This window comes from Eleutherodactylus coqui, chromosome 10 (genome assembly GCF_035609145.1).
Source record: "Eleutherodactylus coqui strain aEleCoq1 chromosome 10, aEleCoq1.hap1, whole genome shotgun sequence".
Lineage (NCBI taxonomy): Eukaryota > Metazoa > Chordata > Amphibia > Anura > Eleutherodactylidae > Eleutherodactylus > Eleutherodactylus coqui.
The window spans coordinates 112,066,766-112,085,814 of NC_089846.1; the positions used below are offsets into that span (position 1 = coordinate 112,066,766).

General features: G+C 43.3%; 1 protein-coding gene across 1 annotated transcript in view; it reads left to right on the forward strand.

Moving 5' to 3' along the window:
• Window positions 1–19,049, forward strand: part of COL4A5 (collagen type IV alpha 5 chain) — a 173,344-nt gene that overhangs the window by 140,813 nt on the left and 13,482 nt on the right. The window contains exons 42-45 of the mRNA XM_066581716.1: window positions 9,703–9,836; window positions 14,206–14,278; window positions 14,676–14,747; window positions 17,711–17,830. Of these exons, the coding sequence (XP_066437813.1) occupies window positions 9,703–9,836; window positions 14,206–14,278; window positions 14,676–14,747; window positions 17,711–17,830 (399 nt within the window). The remainder of the gene's footprint in view (window positions 1–9,702; window positions 9,837–14,205; window positions 14,279–14,675; window positions 14,748–17,710; window positions 17,831–19,049) is intronic.

Genomic DNA, 19,049 nt, shown 5'->3' on the forward strand with positions numbered 1-19,049 from the left:
CAGCTCCATCATAAATGCCGAGCCGTAAGAATAGCGGAAGCCTCAGACCTGAAACCGTGCCGAGGGACCCCGTTGACTATAACCAAGTCCTTCAGGCTTACAACATGCACCTTCACAGACAAAATGATGCAGTTGACTTAGATTTTGTGCTGGATCTGTTTCAGAGGCTTCGAATGGAGCCTCCAATGCAGATGTGAACGGAGCCATAAAAATGTATACTGCGTGGAAAGATCTTGGATCTTCATCTGGTGTATAAGTTAGGAGATCTCGCAGGCATATATGCTGGGTCTACAAACCAACATGATGTGAACAGGGCCTAAGCTTGGTGCTATAAAGATATGCTTCCAAGCTCAGCTCTGGGCAAGAAATAATAATGGAATCTGATAACCAGTGAGTTTTCTAATATGCACATAAGCTAGAATTCCGTAGCTGATGCTATACAAAGCCAGGGCAGCACCTATCATCCCAGTTACTTTGGATTTAGGTTTCTTCGTTGAGGAAGCTTTTGGAGGATTGTCCAATGCCTAGCCTTATCTGAAGTTTCAATCTTCCCAGCCCGCGTCTCAGATACTGTAACTTGTGTTTAAACTGAATTTCTATAGACAGTGACATTATATAGAAGCTTCATTACTAGAGATAAGCGAGCATACTCGCTAAGGACAATTACTCGATCGAGTATTGCCCTTAGCGAGTACCTGCCTGCTTGGAAGAAAAGATTCGGCTGCAGGTGCAGGTGAGAGGTGAGTTGCGGCAGTGAGCAGGGGGGAGAGAGAGAGAGAGAGAGATCTCCCCTCCGTTCCTCCCCGCTCTCCCCCGCCATTCCCCGCCCACCGCCGGCAGCCGAATCTTTTCTTCCGAGCGGGTAGGTACTCGCTAAGGGCAATACTCGATCGAGTAATTGCCCTTAGCGACTATGCTCGCTCATCTCTATTCATTACCATTTCCTGTTGTTTTAAAGGGGTTAAAAAAATTCTAAAGGGTTAAAACAATGAGAAATTGAATACTTACCTATCTTGGCAGCTCCCCGTCCAGAGCGGCAGCCAGCATGCAACCTGGAAGAAACAACAGACGGTCACATGCTGCTCGTTGTGTATGTGACCGCTCAGCCACTCACAGGCTACAGCGGTAATTCTGCTTTGGCTGCTGTAGCCTGTGAGTAGTCCTGCGCAGAATGAACAGAACGTGACTGCCTGCTGCTTCTTCTCGCTGGACGGGGAGCCGACAGGATAGGTGAGTATTCAATTTCTCTTCATTTTAACCCATTATCATTTTTTTTAATGTCCCGGAATACCTCTTGAAGTTCTTTAGCTGTGTTTAGAAGTATGGGGAGCCAATTTACTGTAAGCTTAAAAATGATGGCATTTGTACATTCTTATATGAAACTAATGTGTAAATCATCTTATCTTCAGATATAAAATGCCCTAAACTGGTTCAAGAATGCTAAATTATAATATTCTACAGCAGAAATGGGAAAGTCCTATCACTTCAGTTGTGAACGTCAGCATCCATTGCTCATATCCAGCGCTAGCTAAGAACAATGGGCACTGTTGCTTCGTAAGATCTGAAGTGACAAGGTCGGCCTACTTCTGTTGTAGAAGTTGCATAGGTATATTCTATAAAGTGATCTTTGGGTCACTAGCTAAGTGCACCATTGTACTTTGCTTCAATTGTATTGTGACCAGACCTATAATGTATTATAAGCTATTCACTGACACAATGGTTATTGAATTGACCTTATTAATGTATTACTGATAGAGCAGACACAATGCAAAGTATCCATTATTCATGTCATGTTGTACAAAGTACATGGTGACATTGGTCGCGGCTCTCGCTGCTGCCAGTATATCCGTTATTTGCAGATAAAGTAGATAACTTTGAGAAGGGAATAAGAAGTTGATCATTTTGCTCAGAATCAGTGTTTTCTTTTCCAGTAAAATAGCCTTGAAATAGAAAGTCAAGATGAGGTTTATCATACGAATACATGAGCCAACTAGTATTAGAAAAGTCATTTGTTCTTCAGTCTAGTTCCACAGCCCCTTCAATCAACTGATCAGTGGGGATCGTCAGAACACCAGCATTCTGGTATTGATGTGATCCCTATTAAAGCCCCAGAAACCCCCTTTTATATTCAGTTTGCTACATTCACGCTATTGTGTGCTGGTCCACGGGTATCCTTTCTACTATACAGGGTATCTCAAAGGTTTAGGAACACCCATGTAGAATGAAAATAGTATGGCAGATGGTGATCCCACTTTGCATACAATCTGCAGGGAAGGGGAAAACCTTTTAGGCCATGTCAACAAAATAACAGCCATTTTGAATCTTGGATTTAGCCCAAATTTTTCCAATTTGAAGGTATGTGTGTGATATATCAAACAGACAGAGAATTTTACCAGAATCACTGTGTCAATAAAAGGCCTCATGTCCACGGGGAAAATCAGGCCCGCCGTGGATTCTCCATGCAGAATCCCACAGCGGGTCCCTCCTTTCCCGCGGACATTATGCCTAAAAAGAAGATTTACTCTCCTGTCCGGACGCTGCGGATCTTCCTGCACACGCAATCCTTGCCTCAAGGGAAAATGACATCCGCAGGTATTTAACTACCTGCGGGTGTCCAATGCATCCCCATGGGGCGCGGATCACGCGTGCGGGACACCCACTGTGAATCTGTCCCCGTGGACATTAGGCCAAAGTTAGAACTATTAAAATATCTCAATATTTATCCTGTACGGTGAAGGCCATAAAAAAAAAAAAAAGAACAGGAGGCTAAAATTACAAATTTTTTTTGCTATCCCAGCTCCCCAAAAATTTGAATAAAAAGTGATCAAAAACACATGTTTCCCAAAAGGGTCCTAATAAAATCTACAGCCCATCCTGCAAAAAAACGAGCTCTCACACAGCCAGGTTGATGAAAAACTGAAAAAATTTACGTGTCTCAGAATATGGCGATGAAGCCATTTTTAAGAAAAAAAAATGTATTTACTTTTAAAAATAGAAAAACATTAAAAAAATGTGTATATTTGGTATCACTGTAATCCTACTGGCCCATAGAACATGTGTTATTTCACTGCACTGTGAATGCTGTAAAAACTAACCCAACCCCCCATCCCCCCTAAAAAAGTCATAATTCAAAAAACTTTTTTTTTTTCAATTTATAAAATGTAAAAAGTTTTTCTGTACATTATATGGTACCATTAAAAAAATACAACTTGTCCTAAAAAACGACAAGCCCTATGTAAAGTGGAAAAATGAAAAAGTTATGGCTAGTAGGTGGGGCTGAAAAAAAACTAGCATAAAAAAATGGAAAATCGATGAAGGGCTCAATACTGTGCAGAAATGCATGGCATTACAAAGTGCTTCTTCATCCTAGAACTTCTATTCTGTGAGCTTCAAAATGCCATTAAAATATGTATGCCGGCTTTGTTTTGCGCTTTTGTTGCCTTCCCTGAAGTCGGCTCATTCATTTTCCCATGAAAGAAGTTTTTTTTTTGTTACCTCCGAAATTAATTCATAACTCGCCCTGGTGTCAGTGAATGGCTTAGACTGATGAATGAAGCATGCCTATCCAGTTATCATGTTCAATGCATTTATTGTGATTGGAATAACCTTGTATTGAGAACAATGGTTGTGTATTGTGCATGACGACCTCCTGTTGTGAACAACTTTTTAGTGATGACTTTCTTTTTTACTTTTGTATTAACCGGTGATTTTGCTTTTTGTGTTGTGTGACCTTTCTAACATCGAACACTGGGCATTGGTGAACCTCTCCCAGGTCCTCAAGGTTAGAACTTGACATGCGCCATCTTCTTTCATTGCATGTGGTTTAGATGTAGCAGTCAATACGTTTGCTCTCTGTGGATGCGATGTACCTATAATAATGACATTTTGTGATAGAAAGTCAGACCGCTCCGTATAACTTTCCAGGGAACAGCCAGACCTGAATTTGTTTTGAAGTGAACTGCTTCTTCTCCTCTAGTTTTCCAACGGTCTTGGTCACACTGACTTTAGTTAACTTTTGTCTTGCTGAAATGATACGCCTCCTGCCTGTATTCCGTGTAAGTGATGTAATTTACTCCTTTGAGTTGATGAAAGCCTATTCCACAGATTCTGCATCGCAGGATAGAGAGACTCGTGTTTAGACAGTAATTAAGGAAGCAGTCGAGAGCGCAGAAGGCTGCCAAATCTACAGCCATTCCAATAGGACATTTTCAATTAGAAATCACACTTTTCATCTTGTCTTGACATTAAAAAATCTTATTATGTTCTCATGTCATATAGATAAATTGTCTAAATGAATAATGCTATAATGTTAGAGGGATTGTCCAATTTCGACACCATTTATTACAAGGGTTTTCCTAAAAATATAGTGACCATAGATTGTCGGACTGCTGGAACCCTAAGCAATCAGCTGTAATTGGCAGGCGAACCCAACAGTTAAGGAGCCTCTACACGGGACAAGTGCCAATGGCCCCGTGTGGCGCAGAGTGTTAGGGCAGAAGAAATGCAGTCCTAAGCTCTCGCTCACGACCTGAAGGTTGCAAGTAGAGATGAGAGAGCGTACTTGCTAAGGCAAATTACTCAAACGAGTATTGCTATTTTCGGGTCTCAAAAGATTCGGGGGCCGGCGGGGGTGAGCGGTGAGTTGCAGGAGTGAGAATGGGGGAGCGAGGGGGAGAGAGATCTCCCCCCCCCCCGTTCCTCCCCGCTCTCCCCCACCACTCCCCGCCGGCCCCCAAAACTTTTGAGACGAGCGGGCATGTACTCGAAAATGGCAATACTCGCTCGAGTAATTTGCCTTGGCAAGTACGCTCTCTCATCTCTAGTTGCAAGGTTGCTTCAGGTAACCGTCACAAGGCTGACTCAGCCTTCCATCCTTCCGAGGTTGGTAAAATGAGTACCCAGCTTGTTTGGGGGTAAAAGATAACTGGGGAAGGCAACGGGAAACCACCCCGCAAAAACAGTCTGCCAAGAAAATGTCACAATGTGACATCACCCTTGGAGTCAGTCATGACTCGGTGTTTGCACCAGGGGACTTTATCTACACTGGAGAGTAAATGGGAGCATAAGCCATCTTACGGACCACCGGCCAACTATTGCTGCTGTGCTTTACACAGGAGCGATGTTCATTCTCTGGATTGCGGTGGAGCAGGCCAGAGATTGTTTTGGCCTGCCCGTCTTCACTTACAGTAAACAGGAGTTGCTCAAAGATTGAGCGGCTCCTGTTTACACGTCCCAACAATCGCTTGGTTTCTAAAAACAAAGTAACGACAGGTAAGCGATTTCTTATTCAGTGCCCTGTCGGCGGCTGCATGTGCACAAGACAATTATCGCCCAAATTCACTGTTTCCAGCGACTGTTTGGGCGATAATGGACCCATGTGATGGTACTATTAGTGTTTTATTCCCATACAGCGCCACCACAGGGGATAATAAACATTGCATATGGCTTATCGGGCTGTCCATGTAATGTGCGAACATCTTGAATCAAGAGGCACTGTAGCTGTTCATTATTCTGGCTAGCTGCTTACTTCTATAGTCTTCTAACAGACAATTTGTCAAATTTTCATGGCGGCACCTCGATTGTTTGAACGCTTGTATGTATCTGCTTGATCTCGAAAATTTAACATATACACATCTTCCATTGACAAAAAACTTAGTTTAATGCAACTTTACAATACATTAGGCTAACAATGTTAAGAGTTTGTTCCAATGTCCCTTGGAGTTAGAACACTGTTCTAACTGGTCTGGTCTTAAGTTAACCTTAAGTTACCTCTAACAAGCGAATATGGGCAACAGTCAGCCCGTGTGCACACGGCCCCCGACAGAGCGACGATTCTTACTTTTCTAAGAGTACCCTTAGATATATGTAGCTACAATTGCAAACGTAATTACAAGAAATTCTGCTATACTGCAGGCTACCCTTGATGCTATAAAGGCTTATTTTACTTACTCATGCAGTAGCTGAATGCTTAGAGGGGTTGTGCGGTTACCGGATAACATCCCTTCGATAGGGCTGCCTGTATTAAAATAACAAACCGAGCTGTACTTACCTCCCCGCCGCTGCCAGGATCCAGCGCTGCAGCCCCGCTGTGGTCCCAGTGTTGTTGTGACAGCTGACATCACTGGAAATCAGAAGCTGTCTCATCACGATCCTGAACTCCCGGTATCATAGTCCCCAGGATGTGAGAGCTGATGCCAGGAGAACCAGTGGTGACACTGCAGCCTCTGATTGGCTACAGCGTCACCTGACTCCACGTGACATCAGCTGTCAAAACAAACGCGAGACCCTGGGCGGCAAGTTGGATCCTGGTAGACGGGTAATTCTAGCTCAGTTTATTATTTTACTACAGGCAACCCCTTTAAGGGGAGAGGAAGGGTTGGTGTAGTATTGGGGGGGGCAAACAGAACTGGGCTTTAGATGTAGGTAAAGTTACAGGTGGATATTGAAGTTGCTGCTAAGTATCAGGTAGCAATCTGGACAAAACGTTGGTTTCGAACAGTTGAGTAATGACGTCCAACGCATTCTTCATAGTATGGGCACATTCCGACAAATAATTAGTATCGGTACTTTTAGTTTCGGAAGTGATGGCAAATCTACATACACAAACCAGTCCCAATCTGCGAAAATATAAAATGTGTAGGGCAGGACTATTCACCATCGACCGTGTTTCCCCGAAAATAAGACAGTGTCTTATACTAATTTTTGTCCAAAAAGGTTTCACTTTTTTACATGTATAGCTGCCTGGACACTATTTATATTGACTTTTTAAATTAACTGTTAGCAGGGCTTAATTTTGGAGTAGGGCTTATATTTCAAGCATCCTCAAAAAGCCTGAAAAATCATTTTGCATCCTCAAAAATTCTGGAAAGTCATGCTATGTCTTATTTTCAGGGTATGTCTTATTTTCAGGGAAACAGATGGAATATATGTTCACTTCAGAACAATCTACTTCTGGCATTTATGTATTTTACTAATGAAACAAATATGTTCTGAAAAATGCAGGGTCAAAGGTAAAGAACGGAATGGATTTTTAAAAATATTTTACATATATTTACACTGTTTACAAATGTTATTTTCTATTAGTCCTCTGAAATTTTCTGTATGTTATTTCCCAATGTATGCAAAACCAAATGTGACCAATTAACATGCCTTGTGTAGTTTTAAAGAAAAGGATAGAGAAAAAAAGAGGAAAAAAATAAGTTCTGTTCATAACTCGCACATAGCAGTAACATTTTCTAGGTCGCGCTGACTTCCATTACAATAGCTGCATTGTTCACGGATTGAGTTTCCTGCGGTAAACTCTTCTGTATAGACCTTAAACTGAACAGAGTAATAGTCTGCATTACCTGAAAAAGTCTTTAGCATTCATTCCAGCACACCATACAGAATATATATTGTAGAGATAGCTTAATAGGTGACACATAGTGGGAAAGTTTTGGAGTAGACCAGGGGCGTAAGTAAAGGCTCAGGGGCCCTGATGCAAAAGGTGAGCTGCCCCCCCCCCCCCCCCTCTGTATCTGTACCCGTACCCATACCTCAACCATGCTGCACAGAGACATAACTTGAAGCTTCTGGGCCCCAATGCAAAACCTGTAACAGGGCCCCCAACTATAATGGTTTACTCATAGTACTGGACTCCCAATATAGAGAAGAGAGGCCTTATGGGCCCCCTAAGGCTCCTGGGCCCGGGTGCAACCGCATCCCCTGCACCCTCTATAGTTACGCCCCTGGAATAGACTATAGTAGCAAGTGGGAAGAGATGGGGAGCTCAAAAAGTGACTGCCATAGAAATACAATGACATGCGGTTTCTGACTTTTGCATTGCTATAGCACAAAATCCTCTTCTATGATAACGCGCAATGCAACTGCCACCAAAGTGCAGTTCACTTTAAAAGGGTTATACCATGACTTAGAATTGCTGCACAATCACTCTGTCCATCCTGGTTGCTGCTGACCAGGACATGTGACTGATGTGTCCAATCACTGGACACAGCAGTGACCTTCTATATGTTTGGTGCAGAGTGTTAAGGCAGCAGAAATGCAGTGCTAAGCTCTCGCTCACGACCTGAAGGTTGTGAGTTCAATCTATGCATGTTTAAGGTAGCCAGCACAAGGTTGACTCAACCTTCCATTCATCTGAGGTTGGGAAAATGAGTACCAGCTTGGGGGAGGGTAATGAATAAATTACCTTAAATTGCTGCGGAATAAGTTGGCGCTATACAAATAACAAGATTTATATTGTTTTATAGCAGTCACATGTCCTGGTTTGCAGCCACCAGGTAGGACAGAGTGGTCATGAAGCAATTTTAAGGAATGGGAACCCCCTTTAAAGGTTTTTTTCTGGGCTTTTATAATTGATGATCTATTCTCTTTGATAGGTCATCCATAGTTGATCAACAGGGATCTGCCATTCAGGATCCCTGGCAATCAGCTGATCATCTGGCCTGCTATCAGTGCAGAGGGGCTGGATGTCATCATGAGTGTACAGGGGAGGAAGTGTACTAGCTGGCTGACCTCCCATTGAAATCAATAGAAGTGCTGCCTCCTATTACACTTCCTGCTCCTCATTCCAGACAATACTGGACGTCCGATCCTGACTGTAACGAGGAGCAGGAAGTGTAATAGAAGTGAAATGCTCCTATTAGAGGGAAGCCAACCGACCTGTGTCTAATTTTTTTGGCCACTCTTGCTTAAAGGGTTTGTCTGATTACTCAACAACATTCCCCCAGTAGGACCCACTGTGCTACAATAACAAAAGGAGATGTACTTACTCATCCTTTGTAGCAGCATTCCAGTGCTGTAGCCCTGCCGTCCTCCCAGAAATCACCTAACCACTGCAGCCAATCAGAGGTTGCAGCATCACCAGCCATTATCCTGGCATCATTACTTCCATCCTGGGTGCCATGATGCCAGGAGTTCAGAATGGTGACGCTGTGGCCTCTGATTGGTTGGAGTAGTCAGGTGATTTCCAGTGACATCGTCTTTCATAAGAAACACCAGAAGAATGGTAGGGCTACATCACTGGATTACCATGGCAGAGGATGGGTAAATACAGTTCTTTTTGTTGCTTTAGTATAGTGGGTGCTACTGCAGGAATGTCGTGCGGTAATCGGACAACCCGTTTAAAGGGGGTTTCCAGCACTAAAATATTGATGATCTATCCTCAGGCTAGGTCATAAATATCAGATCAGTGAGGGTTCACCACTCTGGACCCCTGCTAATCAGCTGATTGACGTGACCGCAGTGCTGGGGTGAGCGCGCTGTCACTTCTCTACATTCCAGACACAGTGTCATAAATTTCATAGCGACTGTGCCTGGTATTACAACCAAGTCCTATTCACCTGAATGGGACTAAGCTGCTCTCAGGCCAGGTGACTGATGAACATGACATCACAGACCTGAGAAGAGGCCAGGCCCGCTCAACCTCCTCAATCGGTTGATCAGCAGGCGTTCCATGTGGCGTACCACCACCGATCTAATATTGACGACCTATTCTGATGATAGAACATCAATATTAAAGTCCCGGGAAACTTCTTTATGCATTTCACATCACATTTACAGGAAGCAATTAGTGTAATGATATAAGGTATACTGTAACAGAAAAAATACATGTGTACATGGAAGAACATGATTCCTTAGGTTTAAAAATGCCAAAGTGGATCCTATTCTGTCTTCCTAACTATTATCTATGCTAATACAAAGGTTCACCGGGCCCAGAAGGTCCTCGCGGTCCCCCTGGCACTGGAGGCGTGAAAGGTGAAAAAGGTAATCCTGGCATCCCTGGACAGCCTGGATTTGCAGGTCTTAAAGGAGACTACGGAACACCAGGAATACCGGTAATTCTTATTTGATGCGTACATTAATGTCGATTTTCGGTAAAACTAAGGCTGAATTCGCAAATTCTGTTTTACAAAAACCACTGTATTGATTTCAGCGGAAGCAATGAAGGATGGGAAAAAATGTTGGATAAAAGACAATGAGGCAGATTTACTAATGGCTTCTTTACAGCGCTCCCACGGAAATCTGACTGATGATCGTCCCATGTAAACGCCTGTAACGACTGAACGAGAGCTGTTCATTCTTTGAGTTTCTGCACTCAGAAAACTGAACGACGTGTCATTCATTGTAAACAGCAGTTGTTCACTTTTGAATGACTGCATACTGTGAATGGAGGCGGGCAGGGGGAGAACGCTCCCCGACCCGCTCCGCCTCCATTCCGGCAGCGCTGTGAGCGATGCCAATGATACTCGCTCCTGTGTAACAGCCCAGGAGCGAGCATCACTGGGACGTGCTGTCTTGCATCGTTTGCCCGACAGATTGTCCCATCTAAAAGGACTATCTATCTAGTCTAGCTTTATACCACTTATTAGTTTGCTTAGTTTATGCCAAATTTTGCGTCAAAATGTATCGAAAATTATACTACAATTTTTGGCATATGATGTCACATTAAGACCATGCCCCCTATTCAACAAAGCCAAGCCTTTTGCTGGACACAGCTAAAAAAAAGTGTCTAAAACACTTGATAAATGTAGTGTAAAGTTGAAAACTGTCAAACTTTCAGCAATTAATCTGCCCTATTATATTCCACAGGAGAATTTTGCATTACAGTCAAAAACAACATCTATCAGTGGGTAACAGCTGATGCCTATTTGGTCAATATATATATTTCTTTGATGTCTGTTTCTGGACAGTCAGCCCACACAAACACTGGCCGGTTGATAAAGGACTAATAGACTTCAGTAATGAAGTCTGTTGCTACTATTTTAAGTTCTTCTTATGTTACTATTATGAGAGCACTAGGATATAGCAAAAGCCTCATGTGTTCTCCTAGTTGGTATCTACAAGACAAACTGATGATTGATACATAATGATTCACACTTAAAGCAGGTTTCGAGGTAATTGGTGGCAGTAGGGCAATGCAAAGTAGAGAAAAAATAAACCCAATACTCACATCCCTTTGCCATGATGCTCTCTGGGAACGTGCTCCCAGTCCTCCAATCTTCTGTTGCAGCGGGTTGTTTACCCACATAACCACTGCAGCCAAGAGAAACCCTGACAGGGACGTCACTGATGACAGATCTATGGAAAATAGGTTGAAGTGGATGGACATCTGTCTTTTTCAGCCTAAGGCCTCTTTTACACGGCTGTAGGTGTTCTTACATGCGCCCGCCGGCACCATAAAAACGCCTGAACGGGGGCACAAATCTAAGATTTTTGCGCCTGTTCAGAAGGCATGGGCACAGCGCATGTATGCCGAGGCCGCCATGCTGTTGCCCTTCCCTCCCCCATGCCGGCTCACTTCCTCTCTCCTCCCCTCCGGCTGTTTGCAAAATGAAGAGGTGCGGCAGAGCCCCTTGCCTGCAGCCAGCAATGGGGGGAGGCTGGAAGGAGCAGCGCTGAGCTTTGCCCCCGCCCCCTCCCATTGCAAACAGCCAGAGGGGAGGAGGAGGCGCCCAGCTTTATTTTGGACCGGCCGGGTGCTTTTACGCCGCGGGAATACGGCCATGTAACCTGATGCATTGGAATCCAATGCATCAGATCGTAGCGTATATTGGCCTCGTGTGAAAGAGCCCTTACTAATATTAAGATAGGAGTACTGCTCAAAAAACACGTCCGTGTTATTCGAAGCAGAAGTTGTAGTAGAACTTTAGGCTCCAAAACCATCCATCATAAAGGGCCATTACATATAAAGCAATTTATTATTTGGCAGATTTTGGGCTAATTTAATTTTAGCTAGCCCCATATCCAATGCAGCATATCACTGCAGGCATCACACCCAATATATGGGCAACCTTTAGAGGCCATGGGAAAACCAATGTGGATACTTTATTTCTCTGATTGTCTCTTGCAAACAGAACAAATACTTCAGATTTCCAGGCAGCTCCAGACTTGCAAACACAAACAGATGCAAACGCTGTGCACAATAACATTTGTATTCAATCTGCCATCATTGAGTGCGATGCGTGCAGTGATATGCTGCATAGGATATAAGGACAACTAAAATACTGTCTCATTTGGTATGAAATCATAGCACATTACCAACTATATGTGACATAGACCACACAAAACTAGCATTAAATTCTAGAGTACAAACAAAAATTTTTTTTTTACCTAGTGTTATTTGTGTATGAATAAATGTTAATGATACCTGATTGGAATTAGATTTACTGATTTTATGCAAATAAGAGTGAGGAAAAATCACAGGTTTTATTGCATAATAGGAATTTTAAAGCTACTGATTGATATTTTCTAAATGTTTGTAACATAAGACATCAGGAACGAAGGGTTACAACCTGGGAACCAAAAGCTTGTTACAAGGGGTTAATAAAAGTAATCGTTTAATATATCTTACAAATACGTTCCTTGCCATAAATGCATGCAAAAGAAATAACATTTGGCTTTTTTATTGAACCTATGTGATATATGATTGCCTCATGGCAAAATCATCTCATAATATCAGCCCTTCAAATGTGATATTTGTATCAAACCAATAATCCCCTGGATAGTATATGGTGCCAATAATCCGCTACATTTTCAGAACGACACAATTTACATATGTTGATGAGTAGAGATGAGCGAGCATTGTCCTTAGCGAGTACCTGCTCGCTCGGAAGAAAAGGATCGGGTGTCGGCGGGGAGCGGCGGGGGAGAGCAGGGGGAACGGAGGGGAGAGCTCTCTCTCCCTTCCTCCCCCCCTGCTCCCCCTTGCTCACTCCCGCAACTCACCGCTCACCCGTGCTGGCACCCGAACCTTTTCTTCCGAGCGGGCAGGTACTCGCTAAGGACAATGCTCGCTCGAGTAATTGTCCTTAGCGAGTATGCTCGCTCATCTCTATTGATGAGTAGATGTTCTTAAAGGGGTTATCCCACGAACATTATTTATGACTGTCTACAAGTTAGGTGATAAATAATTGATTGCGGGTCGTCTAACTGTTGGGACCTCTCAGTGATCATGACAGCAAAGCAGCTTAAACGGGTTTTCCAGGCAGCTCCCGACGCAGAAGTGCTGCTCCAACTCATAATTGCAAGTGCAGCTTTTATTGAAATCAATGGCATCCCAGCCGGCAATTACAAACGCAGCTCCCATTGATTTCAGTGAGAGCTACGCCTGCAATTACAAGCGCCGGCCACTACACAGGGCTCATAGCATCAGTTTCCGCTTTGACCCTGGTGTATCCCGGCAGCCGCTGTTGGGAATGGAGCTGTAGTATAAATTCAAGATGGCCGGTCCCTTCTCTGTCAATGGAAATTTTGACTGCTGCATTTAGCTATCTCCATCATCCTCATAGAAATGAATGGAGTGGTGGTCACGCGTGTACACTGCCAATCCATTCACCCAATACACTTTGCGAGTGCCATTCTTATGATCATGAGGGGTCCCAACTGTTGGACTTACAGCAATCATTTAACACCTATACTCTGGATAGGTGATAGATGATGTTTGTGGGATGGCCCTTTTAATATCCACTGCAGCTTCTAAATCTCTTATTTTCAGATGGCATTGGGAGTATAATATAACACTAGTTTCTAGATATATTAAAATTTTCATTTTCCACTTCCCATCCAACTGTTTTGGTTTGGGGTTTGGTACTTCTAGCTGTTGATTGTGTCCATTTTTTTTCTATCTCTGCACTGAGCATAGATGGCTATTACATTGTGTTCAATGTTACATGAGCAGGAGGAAAATTATATTTTCTAAGTTTTCAAAGAAAATTCTATTAACTTGTTTCACAAAGACACTTTCTTGAAAAGTTATAGAATTGTTCCTGATTGGACACTGAAGTCACTTGGTCTACCGCTATCAGTGGGTGTAAGGAGTGAAAAAACATCTATTATCAGATATGTAGACTTAATTAGCATTTGTACATAATTGCATTTGAAGGGTTTTCCAGGACATAAAAAAGGGCTTAAAATGAAAAGAAATTGAATACTTACCTATCCTGGCAGCACCCCATCCGTTACTGCTCAGCCACTCCCAGGGTTCAGCGGCCATGGGAGAATCACCGCGGAAGCCTGTAAGTGGCTGAGCAGTCATGTGCACAATGAACGGCATATGACAGCCTGCCGCCATGATAGGTGAGTATTCAATTTCTTTTCATTTTAAGTCCTTTTAACTTTTTTTATGTCTCGGAAAACCTCTCTAAAAAGTCAGAAAAACAAATGAAGCTCCGGGGAAATTTTATATAATTTTGTGCTCGTCAACAGGGTGAAACCGGAAGACCAGGCCTGAATGGAATGAAAGGAGATCAGGGTGTGCCCGGTGTTCCGGGTTTCCCAGGTAATATTAATGGGAGCTGAATGTGGATGGAGTCTCAGTCGCTGTCCAAGAGTTTAGAGTTCATATATCATCATGGAAATATTTGGCCTCCCAGACAATGGACCAAGCAAAGCATGAGAGAGCATCAAAAGATACTCAACAATACTCTATATAATCCATATAATATGGTGGAATGTGATTAAAATGTATTTTAATCCTCTTTGAGATCTTCATTTTTATGTTATTTGTACCAGTTGCCGGTCAGAGGCGGACAATAGTGGGTGCTATAGAACCGACTATAGTTGACAGAACTGTGAGATTGCTTACATTGTATATTTTGTCTAGACAAATAATACAGCTTGTCAACAAATTATATAAGCAAGTTACCAATCTGTTAACCTCTTATGTGTCTTTTCAGGTATGAAAGGGCCCAGTGGACCTCCAGGTCTGGCAGGTTTTAAAGGTGACTTAGGCAGCCCAGGTCTTCCAGGTAAGACAAATCTTCTGTATGGCATTTTGATTTTGTTTTCTAGTTTTTTCATTTGTGCATTTTTTGTTGTTGTTTTCATTATATGAGGGCAACTTAGATTGTGCTACTTGAAGGGACTGAAATATTACACATTGTCAAAAAAAATCCCTCCCCTAGAATCTGTCAGAATGGAATGAAACTTTCTCTGTCTGATTGTAACGCTGACATAAGTAAGTGATTACAATATCAGAGTAAAAGAAGAATTTATTGTGGAAAACTCAACACCTGAAAGGAGGATCTAGTACCCTGTTGTACCGCCTATAGCTTGGATACAAGATGTGATACGAGTGGGCATGGAGGCTCCAGTACCCTGTTGTACCACCTCTAGCTTGGATACAAGATGTGATACGGGCAGGCATGGAGGCTCTAGTACCCTGTTGTACCGCCTATAGCTTGCATACAATATGTGATACGGGTGGGCATGGAGGCTCTAGTACCCTGTTGTACCACCTCTAGCTTGGATACAAGATGTGATACAGGTGGGCATGGAGGCTCTAGTACCCTATTGTACTGCCTCTAGCTTGGATACAAGATGTGATACGAGTGGGCATGGAGGCTCCAGTACCCTGTTGTACCACCTCTAGCTTGGATACAAGATGTGATACGGGCAGGCATGGAGGCTCTAGTACCCTGTTGTACCGCCTATAGCTTGCATACAATATGTGATACGGGTGGGCATGGAGGCTCTAATACCCTATTGTACTGCCTCTAGCTTGGATACAAGATGTGATACGGGTGGGCATGGAGGCTCTAGTACCCTGTTGTACCGCCTCTAGCTTGGATACAAGATGTGATACGGGCAGGCATGGAGGCTCTAGTACCCTGTTGTACCGCCTCTAGCTTGGATACAAGATGTGATACGGGTGGGCATGGAGGCTGTAGTACTCTGTTGTACCACCTCAAGCTTGGATACAAGATGTGATACAGGTAGGCATGGAGGTTCTAGTATCCTGTTGTACTACCTCTAGCTTGGATTCAAGATGTGATATGGGGGGGGGGCATGGAGGTTCTAGTACCCTGTTGGGCCATCTTTAGCTTGTATGCAAGATGTGATATGGGCAGGCATGAAGGTTCTAGTACCCTGTTGTACCGCCTCTAGCTTGGATACCACCTGTGATGCAAGTGGGCATGGAGGCTCTAGTACCCTGTTCTACTACCTCTAACATGGATACAAGATATGATACAGGCAGGCATGGAGGCTCTAGTACCCTGTTGTACCGCCTCTAGCTTAAATGTAAGATGTGATACTTCTGGGCATGAAGGCTCTAGTACCCTGTTCTACCACCTCTAGCTTGGATACTAGATATGATACAGGCAAGCATGGAGGTTCTAGTACCCTGTTGTACTGCCTCTAGCTTGGATACAAGATGTGATACGGGCAGGAATGGAGGCTCTAGCATCCTATTGTACCGCCTTTAGCTTGGACACAAGATGTGATATGGGCTGGCATGGAGGTTCTAGTACCCTGTTGGGCCACCTCTAGCTTGGATACAAGATGTGATACAGGCATGGAGGCATACAGGTTCTGAATAGTATCCTGGAGCATATCCTTCCACATTTGCTGTAACTGAGCCTCCAGATCGTGCAAACCTGTAGGCTGTCAAAATAGGCGTCCCAGATGGTCCCATGCATGTAATATTGGTGATAAATCTGGTGACCAGGAAGGCCACGGAAGTGTGACAATGTTGTGGAGTTATTCCTGTGACCCCCTTGTGTGTGCGGTCGAGCATTATCTTGCTGGAAAATGCCTATTGGAAGGCGCCATGAGAGGAGCACATGTGGCTGCAGGATGTACTGAACATATCCCTGAGCTGTCATTGTCCCTCATACCACTACTAGGGGTGACTGACTGATGTACGCGATGACCCCCAGACTATCACACCAGCAGTGGGGGCAACTTAAAAGGCAGGATATCTGCCTGAGATGAAACTACATGCCGTGTTTTACAGCAAAATGACAAATACTTGTAGGTGATTGATTTTTTTCGACAAAGAGTGTATTGTGACACTTTATTTTACAGACTCAGATCACGTATATACTCAGCTAAATTTGCTTTGTTTCTATAAAGAGAACCTGTCTTTTTGGAAATGCTGTAGAGTCTTTGTGCTTTCTGCTATCGAGCAGGAGTGTCATGGCTCGCCGGTCGTCTCGGATTAGGATTAGGATGATGTCACGGCGTCAGCCCCGGCCCATGTGATCCACACGCATGTGCATGCTCAGTGTCATTTTGGCTTTGAACACCGACATGAGCAATCCTCTGCTTCTGTGTGGATGGATTGGTTGGCTGGGAGGCGTGTGTCCCAGCCAGCCAATCAGTGCTTGTATGTATACTTTTATCTTGGCTCCTCCTCATAGAGGATGCCAGTTATACTTCTAGCATGCAGGTATTTCTAGACTAGTCGGCGGCTCCTGTCCTGTTAAACAGTTCAGACAAGTCTGTTTGGCTTCTGTGTATTCTGGGGTGAAGTTACATCTATCTCCTGACTTTTTTCTATTTATGCATTGGTGTACCATCTTGTTCATAGAATGCTTGAGTATTATCTAACTCTCCATATATTGTTATACAGTATTTCTGCCATTATCTCTATTTCCAACTACTGAGAGTCAGGGTTGCCCTGGGTTTCTGCCGTGGGGTTGCCCTCATTAGGGCGGGTGCTTTGATTTTATCTAGGATCTCCTTACATTAGTAGGTTGGGCTCAGGTTTCTCCATTTGGTTTCATTTTAGTAATTTTGTGTTATGCGCATTAAAATATAGTGTGTTTCTACGTTTTTTTAGGAAAATAAATTACATCTGTTGCCTGTGATGCATTATGATTGCTGCAGGTGGCGCAGACATGCATGATGAGCATGTGCTGTATATCTATATCAGGATCTTTTAAAGCTTTTCAAGTCCTCTGTATGTCTCTGCTAATTTAACCTACAGGTTTGCCAGGACCACCTGGTCCAAAGGGTGAGATCAGGACTATACCAGGGCCTCCTGGTCCACCTGGACGCCCAGGAAGCAATGGACCTCCCGGACAACCAGGACAACCTGGATTAGCAGGTAATTAACACAGGGATTAAAAATCTAGTTGATCACCCATTCCTCAGCACTTCACCAATTCGAGACGGATTTGTGAAAGGCTATACACTCACAGCCGTCCAACCTACCACAAGTGATCCACTTGGTTTATAAAGTACAGATGTTTGCATTAGGCATATGAAGACTAGAGTTACTTATTTTCTATAATATATTACAGAATTTAGTAAAATGGTGTAAATGTATTACAATGCAATATAGCTGCAATTTTTTTTAATAAGACTTCCAAATGTTAAAATCGCATGGCTTAAAAATCGCAAGTTTGTGTGATGCGATTTTTATACGATGCGATTTTAACATTAGAAAGTCCCACTGATCGTTGCATTAAAAAATGCAGCGTTAAAAATACGCTAGTGGGTAAAAGCCCTTAGGCTTTCATCTCTCTTAACCCCTTCCCTCCACATGACGTAAGGGTACATCATGGGAGTGGGGTACTTCCCGCAAAATGACGTACCCTTACATCATAGGGATAGCGCGAGATCATGACAGATCTCGCGCTATCCCGCAGCGGGAGCCGGCTGTCAGTCTCCGATGCACCCCCCGCTGTTAACCCATTCCCATTCTACATAGATCGCGGCATGGGAAGGGTTCATAAAGAAGTGCGCTCCCTCTTTGAAGTTGCCTGGCTCTCGCGATATAATCGCAGAGAGCCCGGCCTGTTGCCATGGCAACTGGACACCAGATATTGGCGTCCTGTTTTGCCAGAGCCTATGATCGCTGTATAAGTGATAAGGCATGACAGGACAGAACTCCTGCCATGCCTTATCACAGCGATCATCAGTGCTGTGCTTTAAATCCCCCAGAGGGACATAGATAGTGTAAAAAAAAAAATAAAAGTGTAAAAAAGTAAAAAATGTAAAAAAAAACTCTTTTTTTTATGCTTTTTCTCTTTTTAGCATAAAAAAAGGTTAAAAAAATTTAAAATGGCACATATTTGGTATCGACGCGTCCATAACGACGCGTACAATAAGTTAAATATGCTTTTTGTTCTGCACGGCAAAAAGCGTAAAAAAAACGCAAAAAACAGAGGCAAAATGCTAATTTTTAGCATTTTGCCTCCCAAAAAATGCAATAAAAGTGATCAAAAAAGCCGTATATTCCCTAAAATGGCACCAATAAAAACTACAGCTCGTCTCGCAAAAAATAAGCCCACATAGAGCTCCTTACATAGAAAAATAAAAAA